Raw genomic sequence first — 20,330 nt, 5'->3', positions numbered from 1 at the left:
CAGGCGTCATGATCTGGAACAAAAATATTCACGGGAATGATCTTTACTTCCGCTGTACTATCATCGCCTCCTCCTTGACCGCACTTACCGCCAGAGCCATCTTAACTACATGACTGCAGATGGCACCGTCTCTATAGCTCTCTCAATGCTTCGATGCTCCCCCCCCCTACCCTCTGCCCTCTTTCTTGAGTGCAGCAGCAGCGCCAAATGTCGGTGCGTAACATTTTGGTTATGTAAAGTGCATAAAGGCAGCGGTTAAAGCCAAACCTCTCTTAAATTGCAAGCACTAGATCTTCTTTTGTTTAGCAGTTCGGGAGACTCTTAGCTTTTACATTAACGTGACAGGATCGGATCGGGTGCGACCTGTACGGCTCGTTTAAAATGCTGGTGGCTTAGGTTGGATGAGCAAGGGGCTATACTGGCTTGGATCGCTAGTACCGAGTTGGTAGCGTATGTACCAACTCTCAAGCCAGTACTGAGTGGCTTCACTAGCTAGTAGCGTTTGGAAACGCGCAATCGTAAAGACCCCTGAGTGGAACCTCGCATGTTGGTCTCGTGTAAGCAGGACTTCGGAGAAAAATGTTGGGTGGCCATTGCGCAGGAAACCGGCTCCATCCGATTGGCCACCATGTGCATCAACAGCCGTGGAGAGATTTTCGCCCTTTCGGTAGTTTGCACGGTGAGTTCCGCATGTTTACTTCTCTTTGTAGAACTGTAATACAAGATGCATTATGCGCGCCACTGATACGGGAATGCATGCTATCCATTCCTTTTTGCAGACGTACAACGCTCTGTTCATATTCACACACAGCGTCAACTTCGGTAAGCGCTGCACGGTAACCACGTGCTGTTCACGTTGTTTTGTGCATCCTCCTCTGTCGTTTGAAGACCCACGCACTCTAAGAACAAATTGCAGTAATTGTTAATATTGTTACGTTGCCCGAAAGGCTAGTCACAAGCAAGGGCGACCGGAGCGCAGAGCGAACAACACAGGAGACACCGAACACTAGCGCGCGCACACCAGTCAGGCACTTCCTTCTCATCGTCTTCTGTGAATATCCGTTGCATGGCCCCCCGTCCGGAAAAACACCGTCACGGTGTACTGGATGGCGTTGAGGGGCATGGCGAGAGGTAGGGTTTCAGGCGAGAGACGTGGACGATATCATGTTGAAGGTGGCGGGAGGAAGCGTGCTGGAAGGCCGGAGCGATCTCGTAAGTGACAGCGGTTACCTGGCGCAGGACACGGTACGGGCCAACATAACGGGACAGAAGTTTTTCGGAGAGGCCGACGCGGCAAGATGGGGACCAAAGCAAGACGAGGGAGCCAGGAGAGAAAGAGACTGTGCGGTGACGGCGGTTGTAGAACTCCTGCTGGGAGGCCTGCGAGGCGAGAAGTCGGGAGCGTGCAAGTTGACGGGCGTAGTCAGCACGGGCAATGGCGTCTTGGGCGTATTCAGAGGACGGAGCAGCAGGAGTAGGCAGTAGCGTGTCCAAAGGCAATTGGGGCTCGCGGCCGTATAAAAGGTAAAAAGGGGAGTAACCAGCAGTATCATGGCGGGAGGAGTTGTATGCGAAGGTAACATACGGGAGAGCGAGGTCCCAGTCGCGGTGATTGGGGGAAACGTACATAGCGAGCATATCGGTCAGAGTGCGGTTGAGACGCTCAGTAAGTCCGTTTGTCTGCGGGTGATAGGCGGTGGTGAGCTTGTGCTTAGTAGAGCAGGACCGAAGAATGTCGTAGACAACCTTGGACAGAAAGCAGCGGCCGCGGTCTGTAAGAAGTTGGCGGGGAGCACCATGGTGCAATATGAGGTCGTATAGCAAAAAGTCCGCAACATCTGTAGCTGTACTGGTTGGCAGTGCCCGCGTGATCGCATAACGGGTGGCGTAGTCCGTGGCAACTGCAACCCATCTGTTGCCGGAGGTGGACTCTGGAAACGGACCCAGAAGATCCAAGCCGACGCGATGGAAAGGTTCTGGGGGCACGTCAATAGGTTGAAGTGTGCCAGCTGGGAGAGTAGCAGGGCGTTTCCGGCGCTGACACTCATCACAGGCTGCAACATAGCGGCGTACGGAGCGGAACAGGCCGGGCCAAACGAAGCGACGTCGCGCACGGTCGTATGTACGCGATACACCCAAGTGGCCAGCAGTGGGGAGATCATGGAGTTCATGAAGGATAGCAGGACGAAGGTGCTTGGGGACAACTAGTAGAAGGTTGGGGCCATCCGGATTGAGGCTGCGGCGATACAAGATTCCGTCAGAGAGCACAAAGCGCCGCATCGAGGGATCAAACGGAGTGGAATTGAGGCGGTCGATAATTGAGCGCAAATCGTCATCGCGGCGCTGTTCTTCGCCCATGTTGGCAAGGACAGAGATAGAAAACAGGTCGGCTTCGGTGGCAGGGCCAAACAAGTCACACTGGCCAATGGGGTAACGGGAGAGGCAGTCGGCATCTTGGTGTAACCTGCCAGACTTGTAAGTCACGGTGTAATCATACTCTTGCAGACGCAATGCCCATCTCCCAAGCCGCCCTGCAGGGTCCTTCAGAGAGGAGAGCCAACATAGGGCATGGTGGTCTGTTTTAACCGTAAAAGGGCGGCCGTATAAATAAGGACGGAATTTGCCAACTGCCCAGACAAGGGCTAAGCACTCACGTTCGGTTATGGAGTAATTGCGCTCGGGCGCAGAAAGAAGGCGGCTGGCATAGGCGATGACACGGTCCAGACCGGATTGTCGCTGAGACAGCACAGCGCCGATGCCGTAGCCACTGGCGTCAGTACGGACTTCGGTGGGGGCCGCAACATCAAAGTGCGCCAAAACTGGTGTGGTGGTCAGCTTGGCGATCAAAGTGGAGAAGGCTCGTTCTTGGTCAGGTCCCCAGACGAAGGTGGCGTCTTTCTTCAATAGGTCGGTGAGGGGACGGGCGAGGTCGGCGAAGCCCTGAATGAATCGACGGAAGTACGAGCAGAGCCCCAAGAAGCTTCGGACGTCGTGGCAAGATCGGGGAAGGGGAAAGTCTTTCACGGCCCGGATCTTATCGGGATCAGGGTGAACCTCCTGGAAATCAACGATATGGCCCAATATAGTGATTTGACGTCTCGCGAAACGGCACTTCGAGGAGTTAAGCTGTAGGCCGGCACGACGAAAGAGAGAAAGAATCTGGGAAAGGTCTTCGAGGTGGGATGAAAATGTAGGCGAAAATACAACGACGTCGTCCAGATAACACAGGCACGTGGTCCACTTAAATCCCTGCAAAAGGGCGTCCATCATACGCTCAAATGTTGCTGGCGCGTTGCATAGGCCAAAAGGCATTACTTTGAACTGATATAGGCCATCAGGGGTCACAAAAGCGGTTTTCTCACGGTCCTTCTCATCGACGGCAATTTGCCAGTAGCCGGAACGAAGATCTATGGAGGAGAAGAATTTGGCTCCGTGTAGACAGTCAAGGGCGTCGTCAATACGCGGCAAAGGATAGACGTCTTTTTTAGTTATCTTATTGAGGTGTCGATAATCAATGCAAAACCGCCAGGAGCCGTTCTTTTTCTTTACTAGTACCACTGGAGAGGCCCAGGGACTGTGGGATGGTTCGATTATGTTCTTGGCAAGCATTTTTGTGACCTCGTTGTTTATGACCTTGCGCTCGGCGTGGGAGACACGGTAGGGCCTGCGGCGAATGGGAGGGGCATCGCCGGTGTCAATGCGGTGCGTCACAGCGAGAGTTTGGCCCAGAGAGGTGTTGTAGAGGTCAAAAATGTCGGAGAACGACTGGAGAAGGTCACGAAGCTGAGAAGTTTGGTAGGGGCGGAGATCGGTGGGCATCATGGTCGTGAATGCGTCCGAGGTCAGCGGAGTGGACCGCGGTGGGTCTGGGGGGTCGCGATTAGGAGAGGCATCTAATAGAGCCACAGGGCACTGGGCGAGTGGGGACAACGTAGCGACGCACATGCCGGCTGGAAGCAGCTGTGAGGAGAAGCCGAAGTTCAAGAAAGGTAGAGACAGGTTGTTGGCTGTGACGGTGGCGATGGTATGGGGCAGGACAACACTGCGGGTCAGTGCGAGGTCAAGGACTGGCGCAACGATGTAGTCACGATCGGGAACAGGGCGAGAAGGTGTGAGGGAAACGAAAGATAAGGCTTGAGGGGGCAGGTGGGCATAGTCGGGGCAGGTCAACCGGAGCGACGAGTCGATGGGGTCAGGATCGAGTTGGGGAAGCTCAAGGTGAAGGACACCCTGCGAGCAGTCAATGAGGGCAGAATGATCCGACAAAAAGTCTAAACCGAGAATGAGGTCATGGGCGCATGTGGTAAGGACGGTGAACTGAACCGGCGTACTGTGGTCTCCGATTGTCACGCGAGCGGTGCACAGTCCCTCGACAGCAGGCATGGCACCATCCGCGACGCGCACACGGGACGTTGCAGGCGTAAGGACTTTGCGTAGGCGACGGCGGAGGTCAGCACTCATCACGGAAATATGGGCACCGGTGTCAATAAGGGCGCGCACAGGAACACCGTCAACTGTAACGTCTAGCAGATTGGGTCGAGTCGTCAGTAGAGGGTTTGAGGTCCGGGTCGTTGATGCAGCGTCACCTCCGGGAGCTGCATCACTTAGTTTTCCCGATGAGAGGGGCGGTAGGACGCAGCAGTCGAAACACGAGGCGACTGCGGTGAGCGTGAGCGGCGGGCTAGCGGCGAAGGCGAACGGGAGGACTGTCGTGGAGGTTGATCGGCGGCCTCAGACGTCTCGGATGGGCGGCGGGGTGAAAAGCGGCGAGTGTAGTTTGGACGGTAGTAGGAGGCGTCTCGCGGGGGTGACGTCCAGGGGCTGCGGCAGTGGCGGGCAATGTGGCCGACCCGAGAGCATTGAAAACAGATTGTGCGGTCGTCTGGCGTGCGCCACTCATTCGGATCGCGGTAACGCCGTGGTGAATAATAGGTGGGACGGAAAGGGACTGGAGGTGGTTGCTGTGGGGACGAGTTTCCGATGGCGCACAAAGCCGGAGGGAGGTTGAGGTGGGCGAGTTCTTGCCGCACGACAGCCTGAATAAGCGACACGGAAGGCAGTGGGTCATTAGGTGGTGTGGTCGATGATGTTACCACAGGGGCTAGGGCTTCGAGTTCACGGCGAACAATTCTTGTCACTGTGTCGGTGACAGGAGGAGACTCTGAGGGCACTTGAGTTTGAAGTCGTTGGTCCTGGCAAGAAGATGTAGCGGCTGTGTTTGGAAGTCGGGAAAGCTGTTGAGAAATGCGTCGGCTTTTGACTTGTTCGAATCGACGGCACTCCTTGATAATGCTGTCAACAGTTGTGCAGTCTTTGCAAACGAGCAGATGAAAGGCATCGTCAGCAATGCCTTTCAGCACGTGGCCCACCTTGTCGGACTCGGTCATAGTGGCATCGACTTTGTGGCAAAGTGCCAATACGTCCTGTATATAGGCCACGTAACTTTCCGTCGACGACTGCGCACGAGAAGCAAGCTGTTTTTTCGCAGTGGTCTGCCTATCATCAGGTCTTCCGAAGAGTGCTCGCAATTTCTCTTTGAATATATCCCAACTGGTAAGTTCTTCTTCGTTGGTTTCAAACCACACCCTCGCCGTTCCATTCAAATAGAAAATGACGTTAGCAAGCATTAACGTTTGATCCCACCGGTTATATGCGCTTACTCTTTCGTAAAGGCTTAACCAGTCATCGACATCGGTGCCGTCGTTTCCCGAAAAAGTACCGGGGTCACGGGACGAAGCCATGACCACGAAAGGAGCAGCTGAAGTGGTCGGCGACTCGCTGGGTGGGGCCATGATGGTAGTAGCGCCGGTTTGACGACCGCTTCGGAGCTCCGTGGTACTGGGGACGATACCCGACACGCTCCACCAAAGATGTTACGTTGCCCGAAAGGCTAGTCACAAGCAAGGGCGACCGGAGCGCAGAGCGAACAACACAGGAGACACCGAACACTAGCGCGCGCACACCAGTCAGGCACTTCCTTCTCATCGTCTTCTGTGAATATCCGTTGCAATATGAAGACACTTATTGATGCGACAGCATTACATGTCTCACGCGAAGAGAAACCTATCACCAGAAGTTGTCCGCCGAATGTGTCCACGGGAAGGGGTACCTCTCATGTGATCTCATTCTAGAAAAGAAATTCGCCGGCATTGGTGTTCCAACAGGCCTTCTGCGTGACAGCTGATGTTAGAGAAGGATATCTTGTAAAAAAAATGTTGCTGACGTCATCCAACGGTCATGTGATAAGTGTCACGTGACAGCGATGACGCAAAAAAAGTTGCTGACATTGAAACGCAATACTTTCGTTTTCTCCAATGCAGCAGACTGCAGTGCTCTCGAAGTTTTTTTTTTTTTTTACAGATGTAGTTATTAATCAATGGTCTGAAGATTTTTACGGAGGAAAACTTGCGAAAACGCCCGTGTGCTTTTCGACGGCAAGGAGCTTCAAGCAGTCACAAAGGCTCGAAATTATTAAGGGGCTGTTCAAGCATTACATCCCTGTTTGGTTTGTGGCCCGTGTTTCACCATGAGCCAACTAATTCTATACAAAATCTCAAATTAATTTCCTTACTTCACGGTTAAGTTCTGCAACTTGCTTAAGATAGCCACTGCACCTTGCCTTTCTTTTTCGTAACAGCTCACGGACATACAAGCACATGTGCATACTCGCGCAGAAAACACAAAAACGCTCTATGAGAGATTGACAGGGGTCATGAATTGGACATAACTTCCTCCATAGATCTGATATAAAACCAGCTTTGTAGCCTAGTTTGCATCTCATGTCTTAAACAGAAACAAAGTGCGCATTAGTGCACGCTCAAAAAAGAGAAGACCCCAGAAAGCCTTGATGTCTAATTAAACTCACTTTGTGATTGCAGCGTTTAAATACACCTCGATATTTCCTCTGGCATGCATAGGAGGGAAGTACACGACACGTTTCATGATGGCACTCTTGTCTGCATCTTTCGACAGTTTTAGCGTTTCCACGGCTTGTAGAAAGACCGCAATTGTTACTACATTTAAATGAAGTCCAGTTTGTTTTCCAGCAAGCTTTTTGACCTATTCGAGCGGGAAAAAATTGCCAGCAGCAGTGCTCTGCTCCTTCTCAGCGAAACGTTGCTTGGCTGTCGTGACGTGTGAGCTGTGCCCAAGTGATACACGCTTCTGGTCTCTGTCAGCGCTGCCTTTAATGGCAAGATTCTCGCTTCCATAGTACAGTCGAATAGGTTCTGCTCATTAGTGTTGCGGGAAAATTTACTTCTTTTTCCGAGTTATAGCGCATTGTATCATGCTCCTGCCTTGTTCTTTATTTTTCTATTTTGATCATACGCATCGAAATAAGAACGTCCCCGTGTGTGGCCACTTTCGTGACAACTCATTTCGAATAGTGAAACCGCAATCTGCTTCTCCTCCATCTCCCCCTTTCATCCTCGACAGTCAGCCACCTCCAGTTCGCTGCGTTGCACGGCTTCTACGTGATCGTCCACTCGGTGGGCCTCATCACCGCCGTACTGCTCTTCGTGAGCATCATAACGGCAAGTGTCTGCGTTTCTATCCAGCATTGCTAAAGGCGGGCAGCGAAGTGCTACAAAGACGCCCAGTTATTCTTTCCTGCGCTGCTATTCATAGAGGTCTCCCCCAGAAGAGACACGGGGAGAACCAACAAGTGGAGAAATTGCTTCACTGCCCGGTTTAATGCGAAAGTTTTATACGGCTCGTCGACGATAAAACCCGGTGTCGGCGTCGACCAGCAGCACTAGTCCTGTAAACCTCGGATGACACCACCGCGGAATCGAAGAAAAAAAAAACATCTTCCGAGGGTGCAGGGAGTCAAACCCACGGCTTTCAGGCTGCCAGGCGAGGTCGCAAGCTACAGGCCATAGAACTGCGTTGTCTCTTCGCGAAAGAAGGTGAATCTAGTATGTGCACTGCCTTAGGACTGTATGCTAATGAGTCAATGCGCCATTAAAAATAGAGACGAAAATATAAATAACTAAACTAAGGAAATAAAAGTAAAAAACAGTACTTTCTATTCAATACAAATAAGTGGTCTTAAGTTCCATCCGCAATATTTAGAAGCGGAGGCGTATACATACAACACAGGCGCGCGTCGCACATTAGGCTGGCCAGTATTGTACAGTCGGGGATAAAAGTCTCCGGACCACGTGTTCCTCAAACTAAGCTTATAGCTCTACTATCAGACCGCGGCTGGAGACCGCACTTGTGGAGATGAAAGAACAAAAATTTAACTTTTACCTCCACAAGTGTGGTCTCCAGCCGCCGACTAACAGCAGAGCTATCGGCTTCGTTAGAGGAACACGTGGTCCGGAAACTTTTGTCCCAGAGAGTACCTTTCACGATTGCCTTAGTATAGCCCTGGAGAAGCAACGCCATTTTGCCGAAGCACGTATTCAATGTTTTCCTTTTCGCTCACCTGTGCATTCAGTGATTTTGAGGCATGACGGCGCAACCGTCATCCAGGTAAACCTAAAACGCCCGAGATCCGCACCATTTCGCTTTCATAGTGCGGTTAAGGTGTAGGTGAGAAAATTATAATCTTCGCGCAGAAGCATAGGGAACAGCTCGTATTCACTTTTCGTACGATGTGATTGCCTGCCTCACCGACGGTAGGGGCAGGTGCGGGTAGACGTTAAGTCATACACGGACGGGCGAATGGAGACTTCAGTGCACCAAATGTGTCAATGACATCTCGCATTTGTGACGTCACAGCGCGCTGCATCATGTTCATCATTGCCACAGTCAAAGCTGGAAACCTTAACCAGCACCTCCTCTAATTTTTTTCAATGCCAGCCAGACTTGGCATAATTGGCCGAACTAGGCCCCCCCTGGGGCACCTACGCAGAAGTGAAATGTATCACTAGTATTGTAACGACGTTGATAAGGCAGATTGAGGTAACCATTGAAGCTATTGCACTGCTGCAACCACCTGGCAGGGGCAGTCGTGAAGCTTCCTGATCTATTACCAGGAAGACTAAGCTTGCGGTTCTCTGAAAACTTATATCCAACGAGTCGAGCGCTCCAGGTGACTTGCCTCACGTGGCGCCAGATATCTGAACTCAAAGAGTCCAAATGGCTCCTATTTCGAAGCGAGTGGTGTAGCTGGGCACTGAAAAAAATGTAGGAGGCACTCTCTACATGTCATCGCACAGAGCTGTTGCGGTAAATGATTTTTCTTGCTTACTGGTTAGTTTCTGCTTCTCAAACATTAAATCCACCACTGCAGCTGATACCAACAGGATATCAGGTATTGAGCAGCTAAGACGTACAACGGTGCTGGGCACGAGTGAATATTAGAAAATACGCACAGCATTTCCCATCAAAAGTGACAGAAATGAGCGTTCTTCGAATTAGCGGTCTAGTGGCTGTGCGTTCAAGCGCTATCGTTGGCTCAGCCATATGCGCCGTGCTCTAGGGAGCCAATTACCTTTGCGCATGCGCGGTCAACGTATGGCCTCAAATTCAGCGGCGCTGATTTTGAGGAATGGGAGCCATACCTCTCCCAGGTAAAACTGGACGTATGTGAAATGGGACACAAGTTTCACTAGAAAGGAGAGCGCGTTAACACGTTCACAAAAGTATTTCCTTGAAATTTCTACAGAACCGCCTGCTGTAGCCCACACAGAACAGCGGACGGTTCGAAAATGGTCTGTGGGTGCAAATGGTCAAACTGGCATGTAGGTACACAGCTTTTAGTAAGGGTTTTTAAGTGCTGAAGTAGCGTTTCACGGTGCGAAAAGTGTATTTTTTTAGTTAGAGACTCCGTCATGGACTTAGAGCCGGAAATACGTCACCGAAATGAGTTGACGAATTAAGAAGTGATCAATGAAGATAATAAAACGAAAACCAAAGCTTACCACTCTACCCTCCGACAAATCGTTTTTGATGGGCACGCCGTGGACTATTTAAGCTTTCTTTTTGTATCCGTACGTGTTCCTACAATGTTCGGTGCCGCTCCTGCGTCATTTTCAATAAAAAATTCAAGCGTTTTAATTAAAGCACAGGAGTCCTATGAGGTGTTCGCAAAAGTTAGTATTTTTTAAACAAGACATGTGCATGTCCAACATTTACGGACAAAAATTTTCATCATTAGAAAATTTTAAGATGGTATTGTGGAAGTATTGAAGGTAATGGTCGATTCTTCCAATTTGTAGCAAAATCTTTATTTTGAAGGGTTTCCAGCGCTGCTATCGAGCAGTTACGACTGCCATAGTAAACCAATGGGGATCCTTATGACGACAGAAAAACGTTAATAGCAAAAAAGTGCAAGCATGCAAGCTGAAGACCTGCGGATGCATTGATTTTTGTAGTGAAATCGTGCAATATACAAAGAAAAATGCGTTCATAAATTCTTTCCCGTTCGACAATGCTTTTGTCCAAAATGGTTGAATATTACTACAGTTAACATAGGGATGCATATTTCTATGTTAAAAGACGGGCATATTTTTGTTTTTTGTTATAAACAGCTTGGAGTGGCGACTGTCACTGTCGCTACAGCTTTTGACACCCCAGAACGCGCCCTTTTGTCGCTTTTTTGAAAGCGAAGTTTGAAAGCGAAGTATTCTGTTATTGTCGACGTCAAGGTGCACAGATTCGGACGGCATTGCGGTCACGCCTGATATGAAGTTATGACAGGATTGCATCACAGAAAGCTGTGAAATTCTAACAGAGGTACAGCGCATGTTTTCTTGGGGTAATCAGGGATTTCGGTGAATAGGATTCCTTCAAGGGAAAAGAAAAAAATGCCTGATTATGTTTTAAACACTTATTCCTAATATTAGAGTCACAACCTAGTGAATCATAATTAGTGACAGCAACGCCTGGCAATACATGAAACGCCTTTAAAATTTTGATTTTTATATATACGCATATACATATTCACAGTACCGAAAAGACTTTTCCGCTGAGCTTTGCGCGATGTTCGCAAAATATTCATAAAAACTTTGATACAATAGAAAAAGGCGCCAGTTCTCACCATAATACGCAGAAAGAGTAAGTAAAGTTCAAAAACAGAATAAAGTACTAGTTCATGAAAATTTAAAAATTCAGAAAACAAACTTAAATACATCTCAATATGCATCTCACAAACTCGAGTAAAAAAGCAACCTCTGCAGGGCAAAAAACCAACTTGAAAGCTAAGCGAGCGTCTTTAATAAACAATCATGCGAAAGGCTTTTTGCCCCCATTTGTTTAGTTCTCAAAGGCACTATTTCTCTTCACTCCAGAGACGAGCGACGCCCATGGAGGTAGGCGTGTTTCTCTGCAAGGGGAGGATCATCATAACGTCCATGGAAATTGGATACCTTGGATACAGGGTGAGCTTCCGCGTTGCCATAGCCGGCCAACTCTTGTTTCCGGTACCGTTTCACGATCATTGGTGGTCCAACGCACTGGCCGTCTTGCGGATTTCATCATCTCTCACATATGCGGTGGACAAAAACTAATTTCGCTCGCAAATATTGTCTTCCATTCGAAAACCATTCTAACAAGCAGTTCGATTCGTCATGGCTTTTTAGTGAAATATCAGAGTTATTTGAAGGTGCTTCGCATGAGGGGCCAACTGGAAACGGAGCGACCTCATTTTAGTAGAGGCGCTGAAGAGATGGGCTGTACGTGTCAAGTTGAAGCAGCCACAGCGCCATCATGACTGGGACATTTTTAGTTACACATTCTACGTTACTTATAGAACGGGTTCACTGAAAAAAAAATTAAACGTGGGGGGGGGGGGGGGGGGGGGGGGGGTTATCTCGACGCGTGTTTGTTCTGAAACGATTGTTCTCTATGTTTGTTCTGAAGCGATAACTGCATATCAAGCTATGTCTACTAGGCGCACTTTCGGCAAACTGTTTCTCTTGCCGCGTCAGTCAATATCAGGCAACGAGCACACAATGATTTTACTTTGTGCTTTCAACTGCTCTCAGAAGATTCAGTTTTTGCCTTAGGGAGAAGAGAGGAGGACGATTTGTTAGAGATTTCTTGTTGGTTGGTTAATAAAAAGCTAGTCATAATTGTGCTTGTCTAGTCCACGCCGAATTGCAACGTGTGCAAATTTTAACTAAGCCATACATTTCACTTGTCACCCCACGGCGATGAAAGCGGGAGTTTTCTGGTGTATCGGGAACCTCTGAAATATATGCTCAGAAACGATATGCATGTAGACAACGGAGTGCTAACTCATTACAAAACAAACTGTCTTGCCGAAACTGACAGACTTCTCCAGTTTTGTCCTTTTGTGTGCATTCCAAGAACAGCGCGAACCTAATCAGGCGTGGCTAAGGCGTGCAACGAGATCGCGACGTTAAGTGAGCTTTTCTGTTCCTCACAAAATATTTACATCGTACTCTTACACCTTCTTTGTTTCTTGGCTTCCTTCCTTTTTTCCTGTTTTGTTCTTAATGTTGTTCTCTCTTTCTTCCCCACCTGCCAATTTCGCACCCTCTTCAGTTCACCTTAGTGCGAAAGCCATCATACGTTCGCCTACACCGAACAAGAATCTGTCGTCTTTGAATCTTGTGCCGTTGCTTACCAAAAGCGACGCCACATTAACCTAAAAAAGGAATGTAACCAATATCCACGCCTTGGAGTTGAATCCGTAGCGGCGCGCACAGATCAGCTTCGCAGGCCACTGCACGAGAGCACTAGACTACTACCGCATTCGAACAAGCCTCGTGTTAAACTGCAACCCACTCTCGCGCTGTGCATTGCACACCGTCGTCTTCATCCACTAATGCTGGCCCTGCTTTCGAACTGTAATCGGCTTAACCAAGTTTTTAAAAGCCTGACACTTTTTTCCCGTGCTTTCCTTCTTTGATTTCTTACCTTGCTTCATTCTTTCTTGTCAGGTGGCCATGGGATATTACGACTTGCCGTTGCACGTAAGGGAAAAAGAGCGCCCCATACCCAACATTGGCATCCGAGGTACAGCCCACGTCAAAAGTTTAAAGCCCAGATGTATTCGCATCTCAACCAACCAGAGTAGCTCAGTATCCGCCCCTGCTTTCCGAATGCCTGAAGGTGAGAGGAAAGTTCATCTTTTCCCCTCCTTATGTTAGGATTCCTATGAATTGTGCAACAGCCTCACTGCAGGGCTTCGAAGCTCCCCCCCCCCCCCCCCCCCCGCCCCTGTGTTCTAAGCTTTTGACTAAGGCTGTATGTGTATACTGAGAAGCCACCACCATTACTTTATGTTGCCGGCGTTCTTCTCACTTTTGCACGTGGTCTGATATTTTTGTCTCTTGCTAACCTGCCATCGCACCAGTGTGGTTGAAGGGTGCATTTCACGGCTAGCTCCGCTTTTTTTTTTTTTTGTTCTGAAAAGAGCCAGAATTTCAATGCATGCTCAACACAAGACGCCATGGTAGCCGACTGAATGCGCAGTTGCACGAATGAATGTCCAGTGCACAGAATAATATTCTGCATCAAGCACTAATTACAATTGAGCAGCAGACGATTGAATTGCTTTGTATTTTATTGCATGCAGTGACAAGTTGTGACCCTCTGGAGAGTGTTTTCATGCAATGATCGGCAACATAGTTTGAGACGGAATCCGTCAGAAATGGGAGGACTGCGCTGTCAGTCTTGTATAGCGCAGTATTATTTGTGGTTATTTGTTTGCGTCATCTGTTTCCACTTAGTACGGCATCTAGGCCACTTTAAGCCAGCCTGTTTTTCAGGATATTTTGCAAGAAAACTGCGCTTAGCGTACTAGGAAAATAGTAATTCGCTTGAGAACACCGAGATGGCTCTGCGCGGCTAATGGAATATATTAACTAGGCTTTACATGAGCTCAAGAAATGTTTTGTTTTCAGATGAATTGTGTTGACGCACTCAGCATTGCTACTCCAGTTTGATCTTAGTGTTAAATCGATTAATAAGTTCAGCTTAAGGGAGCAGCAGTGTTCAGATAATTTTTAAATTACCTATACGGCAGAACCCGCGAGGTGAAAAAAGCGTCAGCCAATGGTTGCCTCGAAATTGCTTCGGAAACCCCATTCTTAAGCGGGAGTTTTCCAGATTTTCGAAAACTTGGTGACTCTAAAAGCAGATGGTACGATTTTCGATTCTGGACCATTTGGGTGCCTATTCAAATAGAGTGCAAAAAAAGCGGGGCAAGCACGAAACTTCTCGAGGCATCTCCAACTTTCCAAACGCTCAGTAGACGAAAAAGAGGCTGCGAAGCGCGAAAATACTGGCTTCCACAAAGGAACAGGAATGAGGCTTCACCAGGTAGAAATATCTTAGTCGTACATGTCTCTATACATATAACTAAGTTTCGTTTCTGGGCCACGGATGCGGCGAACCCAAATGTACCACCTGAGGTGTAACGAAATTTAGTATGCCAACCTCGGACATAACAGACGTTTGTGTTGTATAGTTAGTTCTTGTTTCCTTTCGTATTCAAGCTATCTAACGAGTATCACCTAAGAGATTTTGATCAGCAATCCGCTTTTCTCAATTCACAGTTTTTCAAAAGAAAGAACGGTGACAACACAGTGGTAAGCAAGAGTCTTAGTACCTGTTTCGAGACATCAAATAAAAGCATGCTCCTTTGAACTCGCACAATTTTTAATTTTACCTGCTATTCATTTGTTGCTGATAACCCGTGCGTATGATGCTCAACACCTTTTGTTTTACACCGCAGCCTTTAGCTTGGGCGATCCAGCGCACAATGTCCAGAAGACCGGCCACTGAACACGACTGGAGAAAGGTGCGGAGAAGCAAGACAGCAAGAGGATAGAGGCTAGTTCATCAAATGCGCAAGTGATCCATCCGTAACGCAAAATGCGGATAGACTGAAACGTATGCGAAAGCAGCTGTACATTCTAAGCAGGAAAGGGAGTAAAAAGGATTCAGCTGTCGTCTACCACACTCCCTACACTGGGCAGGGCATACTGCCCAGGATCTGAAGAAATTCCCGCCAGTAAAAATACGGAATGGTTAGGGTTGGCCACAGAAACAATTCCCATTTCAAAATATGCCAAGTTCAAGTAGTTGGGAAGATTCTATTTACTAACCTCAAAACGTCTGGTGCCGCGTTTAAGAGCCACCTCCTTTCGCTAACTGCATCAATTAATTTGAGTTATAGTGAGAATGCACCTCTTTTGCAAAGGGCAACCATGCATTCCGCATGTTTAATGATACGGCCTCCTATTATCTTCCTTCTTTCGCACGTAAACCTGTTTGAAGGTCTTTTTGTTTTGCTTGTTTGTTGTGAAAGTTGAAAATTATTTGCTACATTTGTATTGTAAAGCGCAGATATATATTATGTCCCTATGTAGTCCATGCAGTGCTACAATGATGACTTCCTGATTATTTTTTTTTCTTTCCTTCCTGTACTCGTCACAATGTATTAAGAGTCCTAATGTTTGCGACCCAATGTTTCAATGCTAAACAATTTTTTTATCGTTCAGTAAGAGTGGGCCCTTGTCAGGGGGGAAATCACTTTTTGCTTGCTTTTCCTTGATTTACGCGTTGTAAACCAGAACAAAGCAGAATTTTATAAACTAAAAATAATCTCCCACCAGACTTGGGCTGCATACCCTGCTCCTGAAAGGGAGCGTGGTAGAAGTCAGCTTACTCCCTTTCACTCCCATATAGGCTTGTGTTTATAGCGTAGGAATACACATCTGGACCCTATGCGTTGGCTTTGTGGCTTTGGGCGTTCCGTTGCTGGTCCCGAAAGATCAGGCCGCGGATGCCGTATTTCGAAGGAGACGGCTTACAAAAAACGACCGTGTGCTGAGCGATTTCCGTGCACGTTAAAGAACTTGAGGATGTACCAAATAATTCCAAGCCCTCTACTACGGTGTTCCTCATAGTCCATGTGTCGATTCGGGATACTGAACCCCACATTTCATTGTTAATATACACGTGTGGAACAGCTGGATGAAATTGGTTTCCGTTCTGTGAAATCATCGTATAAAGAGAAACGCTTTGCAGTATGAAGAGTGTTTTCTTGTCAGTGGACGCTTTGTTCTCAAGGTCTCCGTTTTGTTTCCTGTAACCATTCTGTAGTTCATAGACAAAGCGCTCCATCTCAACAGAAAGTTCAGATGGCGCCCCTTTCTATACGATTTCAGCAGCGCGAACACGGTTAAGAAAAGACAGAAGGCGGACAGGACAGAGCGCTGAACTATCAACTTTATTTCAAGAATGCCCAAGGCCCCGCTCTTAAATACACACGCCACACGCCAGTTGCTTGTGCAGAGGGTGTTGTGTATAGGATTCCGTTGACCTGTGGCAAGGCCTACATAGGCCAAACGGGAAGATGCCTCAACGAAAGGTTAATGGAGCACAGCAACGATTTATCAGGTTCCTCACAACGAATCTACCCGCCCACTGTCAGGGATGTGATAGCAATAAGAAACGTGTTCCCCGTTTCAAAAGAACGTCTGTACTAAAGAAGCATAAAAACCAGTTGACGCGCGAAATTGTTGAAGCTGCCTACATCAGGAAGTCTAGGGATGGTTGTGTTAGCATTCCTTCAATCTCCCTGTCCGAAAAAGAAGTCGCCTTTCTCTTTGGTTTTATTTAAATTCACCCGTTTTTAGTAGCATCCTTTACATCGTGTCTGACGTTTTAGCCGTGTTAGTTGGTTGCGTTCATCCTTTGTTAACCTTTTTAGCAGTTTTTCGCCATTTCACTTAACAACCTCCGTTTCCTCGGCTTTGTCATCCCATCGTGTTGTAGCAATGTCATTCCTGCGTTTTTAGCTTTTTTTTTTGCTTGTGTTTTCTTCAGACATTCATGCACCCTCAGCCCTGTTGTTCCATGCTTTTTACATGTCTTTCACTGGTTTTTAGTCTTTTCTTTGTTAGCACTAATGCTCATTGTATCCTTGATAACCCAGGAAAAAGTGATAATATACTCGTTCGCGCTCTGATTGTGTTGTGCTTAGATAAGTTCCCCAGGTGGGCGTTTTCTGTGGCCTGTATATTTAAGAGCGGGGCCTTGGGCATTCTTGAAATAAAGTTGATAGTTCAGCGCTCTGTCCAGTCCGCCTTCTGTCTCTTCCTAACCGTGTTCACGCTGCTGAAATCGTATGGATTCCCACCAACTAGCCCGCCAGTTTGTGTTATTAGCCCCTTTCTAGCGCTCGTATTTTTCTTTTAACTCATTACTTCGTCAATGGCACGTCTGTCTTAACTCGCTGATAGCCTCTACAATATGCCCACTAACCGGTTCGAGATAAAACCCTTTTTATAACTTTTTATCACTAAGGCATCTCGATCTGGACTGTGAATTTTGCCGCAAGGAGTGAATAACAGTGTCATTAATGCGTTATCATACTCTAGCGACGCTAGATCGCTCTGCGGTATGCCAGGTTTTTTGCACGAGCGCAGGTCCATCATACAGGAACACAGGGTTTTCTTGTTGTTACCCAGAGCTCTTGTTAAATTTTATGTACAGCACTACGCTTTCTTCAACAGCTATACTAAACCGCGCTCTTAAATGATTATTCAAGCCGAATTATTTTACTTCTTTATGTTCGAGCGTTGTTCATGCAACTAAATTGGAAATTTAGCTGCCGCCTTTTGAAGGGACACTGTGGATACCTATATAGGACTCTGTTGTTGTAATCAGTTCAGCGTTCACGTCGTGCTGGCGACTTTCAAGAACACTGACCTTTCTCCATGTTCATTTACTTTGCAATAAACTCCATGGTTCCTCCATAGAAAAGTTGAAAAGAAGTAGAACAGCTGGCAAGAAGTAGAAGGAGGGTGATTCCTCGAAGGCGCCAGCTTATGCATTCAACGCATGTGTGGGAGTTTGTGGATAACCGACATCTTCGCGGCACTTTCGGAGCGGAAAAAATTCCGCTGTTTAGCTAGTGGGGCCCAATATGGGCCACACGGGCTTCTATTGTATAACAATTCTTTCTTTCGGTGCTATTGTCAGCCGTGTCGCCAACAGGCCTGACAGCATGCAGCGATTTCGGAGGCAAGGCTTCGCTGATACTTCAGAAATGCTATACAAAAACAGCATAAAACAGAGAGATAGTAGGATCTCTATAACTATGAGGGTTATCTGGGTGATATTATGAGGGTTACGAGAACCGGAAGGGGGCAGAGTGGATAAGGGAACAAGCGCAGGTTAATTACATCCTAGACGAAATCAAGAGGTAGAAATGTGCTTGGGCGGGGCATGTAATGCGAAGGCAAGATAACCGCTGATCTTTAAAGGCAGCAGAGTGGATTCCAACAAAAGGCAAGCGCAGCAGGGGGAAGATGAAAGTTAGTTGGGCGGATGAGATTAACAACTTTGCGAGGATACGGTGGCGGCAGCTGAGAAAGGAGATGGTTAGTTGGAGAGACATGAAAGAGGCCTTTAAGTGGGAGGCCTGCAGTGGGAGTTGTCAGGCCGATGATGATGATGATGATGATGAGGGTTCAGAAAGAATTAGCTCAAACTGGCCGCTATGCCTCGGGCGCGGTCAACGCCAGGTTAGCTCCCCGTATGGTTGACCGGCTTATTGTTCTCTTTCTCTATTTTTCTTTCTCACAATTCCGCAGTTCTACCACATGTCCTACCTCTTCATGGAGATGTCCATTCTGATCATGGACGTAAGTGTTCTGCAGAGTGGTCTGTAAAACACGCCGCCTTCGGAAAACCTTCGTTTCGCGTTTCCTACCTAACCTAACGATAGGATAGATGCGAGCTCCTCTCTTGGCCTTCACGTGGGTGGAGCTTTCCAGAGGGTAAGCACGGGTGGGTGGTGGCTGGAGTTCCTCTAGAGTTGCTAAGCCACTATTTTTACGCCTTTACCTGTATTACGCTACTTCCTTCGGTATCGCGTCGTCGGCAGTGTCCTGGTCCTGCCTTCGTTCTCTACACCCGGCGTAAGAGAAAGGACTGAAACGAAAGAGACAGGCACCTATGCTCATGCCCAATATAACGACTGAAGGAAACACGGACAGCGCCTATGAGCAAAGCACAACAGTTTGCCTTCACACTATCAGCTACAGTAGAGAAGTAGTGTGAAGCATGTTTCTGTGTAATTCAGCCAACCAAGAACATATTCGTGAACCAAGTTCAAAGGAATGCCTAGGTGTACCATAGAAAAATGCTAAATTCCCTGTTTGACTTTCTATGCGACCTGATAGTACAGAGCTACCAGCTCGGGGGAGCTGCACCTCTGTACTGGTCTCCACCCTTTGACAAAAGCCAGATTGGACCGTCAAATTCAAGTCGGGTAGCCTAACCAAGACAGACATGCAAGTTACACTTTCCCTCAGCCACGAAAGCACCATATCAAGAATGGACTACGGTGGCCATTTGTGTTTTATTAGTGCGATTTGAGTATCAGTACCAGTAATGCCTGACTGCATCATTTATTTAATCATTTCGCGACACAACTAGCGCTGATTAGTTGTTGTGGATAGGGCGATGTAGCATGCACAGGAAAGGGTTAACCGGAGGGATATTGGAGAGGCCTTTGTCCTGAAGTGAATGCAGTTAGGCTGCTAATAATGAAGATTACTTCTCCTATGCTGCGAATAAGTGATTCTAATTTTTGTCTTCTTGCTTTTTTTATCTCTTTTCTATTTTGAACAGGTCTACGCAACTTGGCGCATAGATCTCTTCATCGACAAAGTCCTCTCCCGGCAGCTGTTTTTTTAACGCACAAAATTTCTTCGCGCTCCTTCTTTGGGTGTCACTGTATTGAAGCGCGCACACGAAATCCCATCTGTCCACAGAGGTCGTTGGCACAAAGAAAGTAACATCTTAGACCATGAACTCATTCACAAGCACGAATCTCCCATCGCCGCGGATTCTGTGTGTGCTTGCCGCTCGAGCCCGAGAACCACAGAAACGGCCTTAACACATTGTGTTGATCGAACCCCAGTGCCTGTATGAAGCTCTTTTTTCACGATAGGCACCGCTTTTGTTTCGACAAAATTATTCTCAACAGAAGTGTGATTGGTTCTCTACGGCTCCTAGTCACGATGTCACGCTTAGTGAGGGCTGTAGGCAACTTCCTCTTCACGGCGTGAAATATAAACTAGCTTAGACTTTCAATATGTTTGGCGCCGCCTTGACGAGAACAGTTTCAAATATAGCACGCAATACCTCGTAATGAGAGAGCGCTTGCTGGCTTCTGCATATGCCAGACATGTGCTCCTAGCTATGTTAAAATTTTGCGAGTACTTGGACGAATACGTGTGCGTATAACATCTCCCTAAACGCGGCAGGTAGTTCATTACGAAAATGAAACATTGCCTTAATGATGACCTGCGCAAGCGTGGACGTGGCATGACTGTGCCGTCACAGTTCCAATTCTTAACCTGAAAGCGACAAATGCGGAGTGATTG

General features: G+C 47.7%; 1 protein-coding gene across 1 annotated transcript; it reads left to right on the top strand.

Moving 5' to 3' along the window:
* The first annotated feature begins 628 nt into the window (after positions 1–628).
* Positions 629–19,638, top strand: LOC149333092 (uncharacterized). Its single transcript, XM_089555988.1, has 9 exons — positions 629–679; positions 780–822; positions 7,438–7,535; positions 11,244–11,333; positions 12,861–12,893; positions 14,481–14,513; positions 14,660–14,725; positions 18,531–18,581; positions 19,573–19,638. Exons 1-9 carry the CDS (start codon positions 629–631, stop codon positions 19,636–19,638), a joined length of 531 nt encoding a protein of 176 aa, XP_089412114.1.
* Positions 19,639–20,330: the final 692 nt, after the last annotated feature.

This window comes from Amblyomma mixtum, chromosome 8 (assembly GCF_055824585.1).
Source record: "Amblyomma mixtum isolate Tamu chromosome 8, ASM5582458v1, whole genome shotgun sequence".
Taxonomy (NCBI): domain Eukaryota; kingdom Metazoa; phylum Arthropoda; class Arachnida; order Ixodida; family Ixodidae; genus Amblyomma; species Amblyomma mixtum.
Note: the sequence above shows the minus strand (reverse complement) of the source record. Positions and strands in the feature narration are given on the sequence as shown.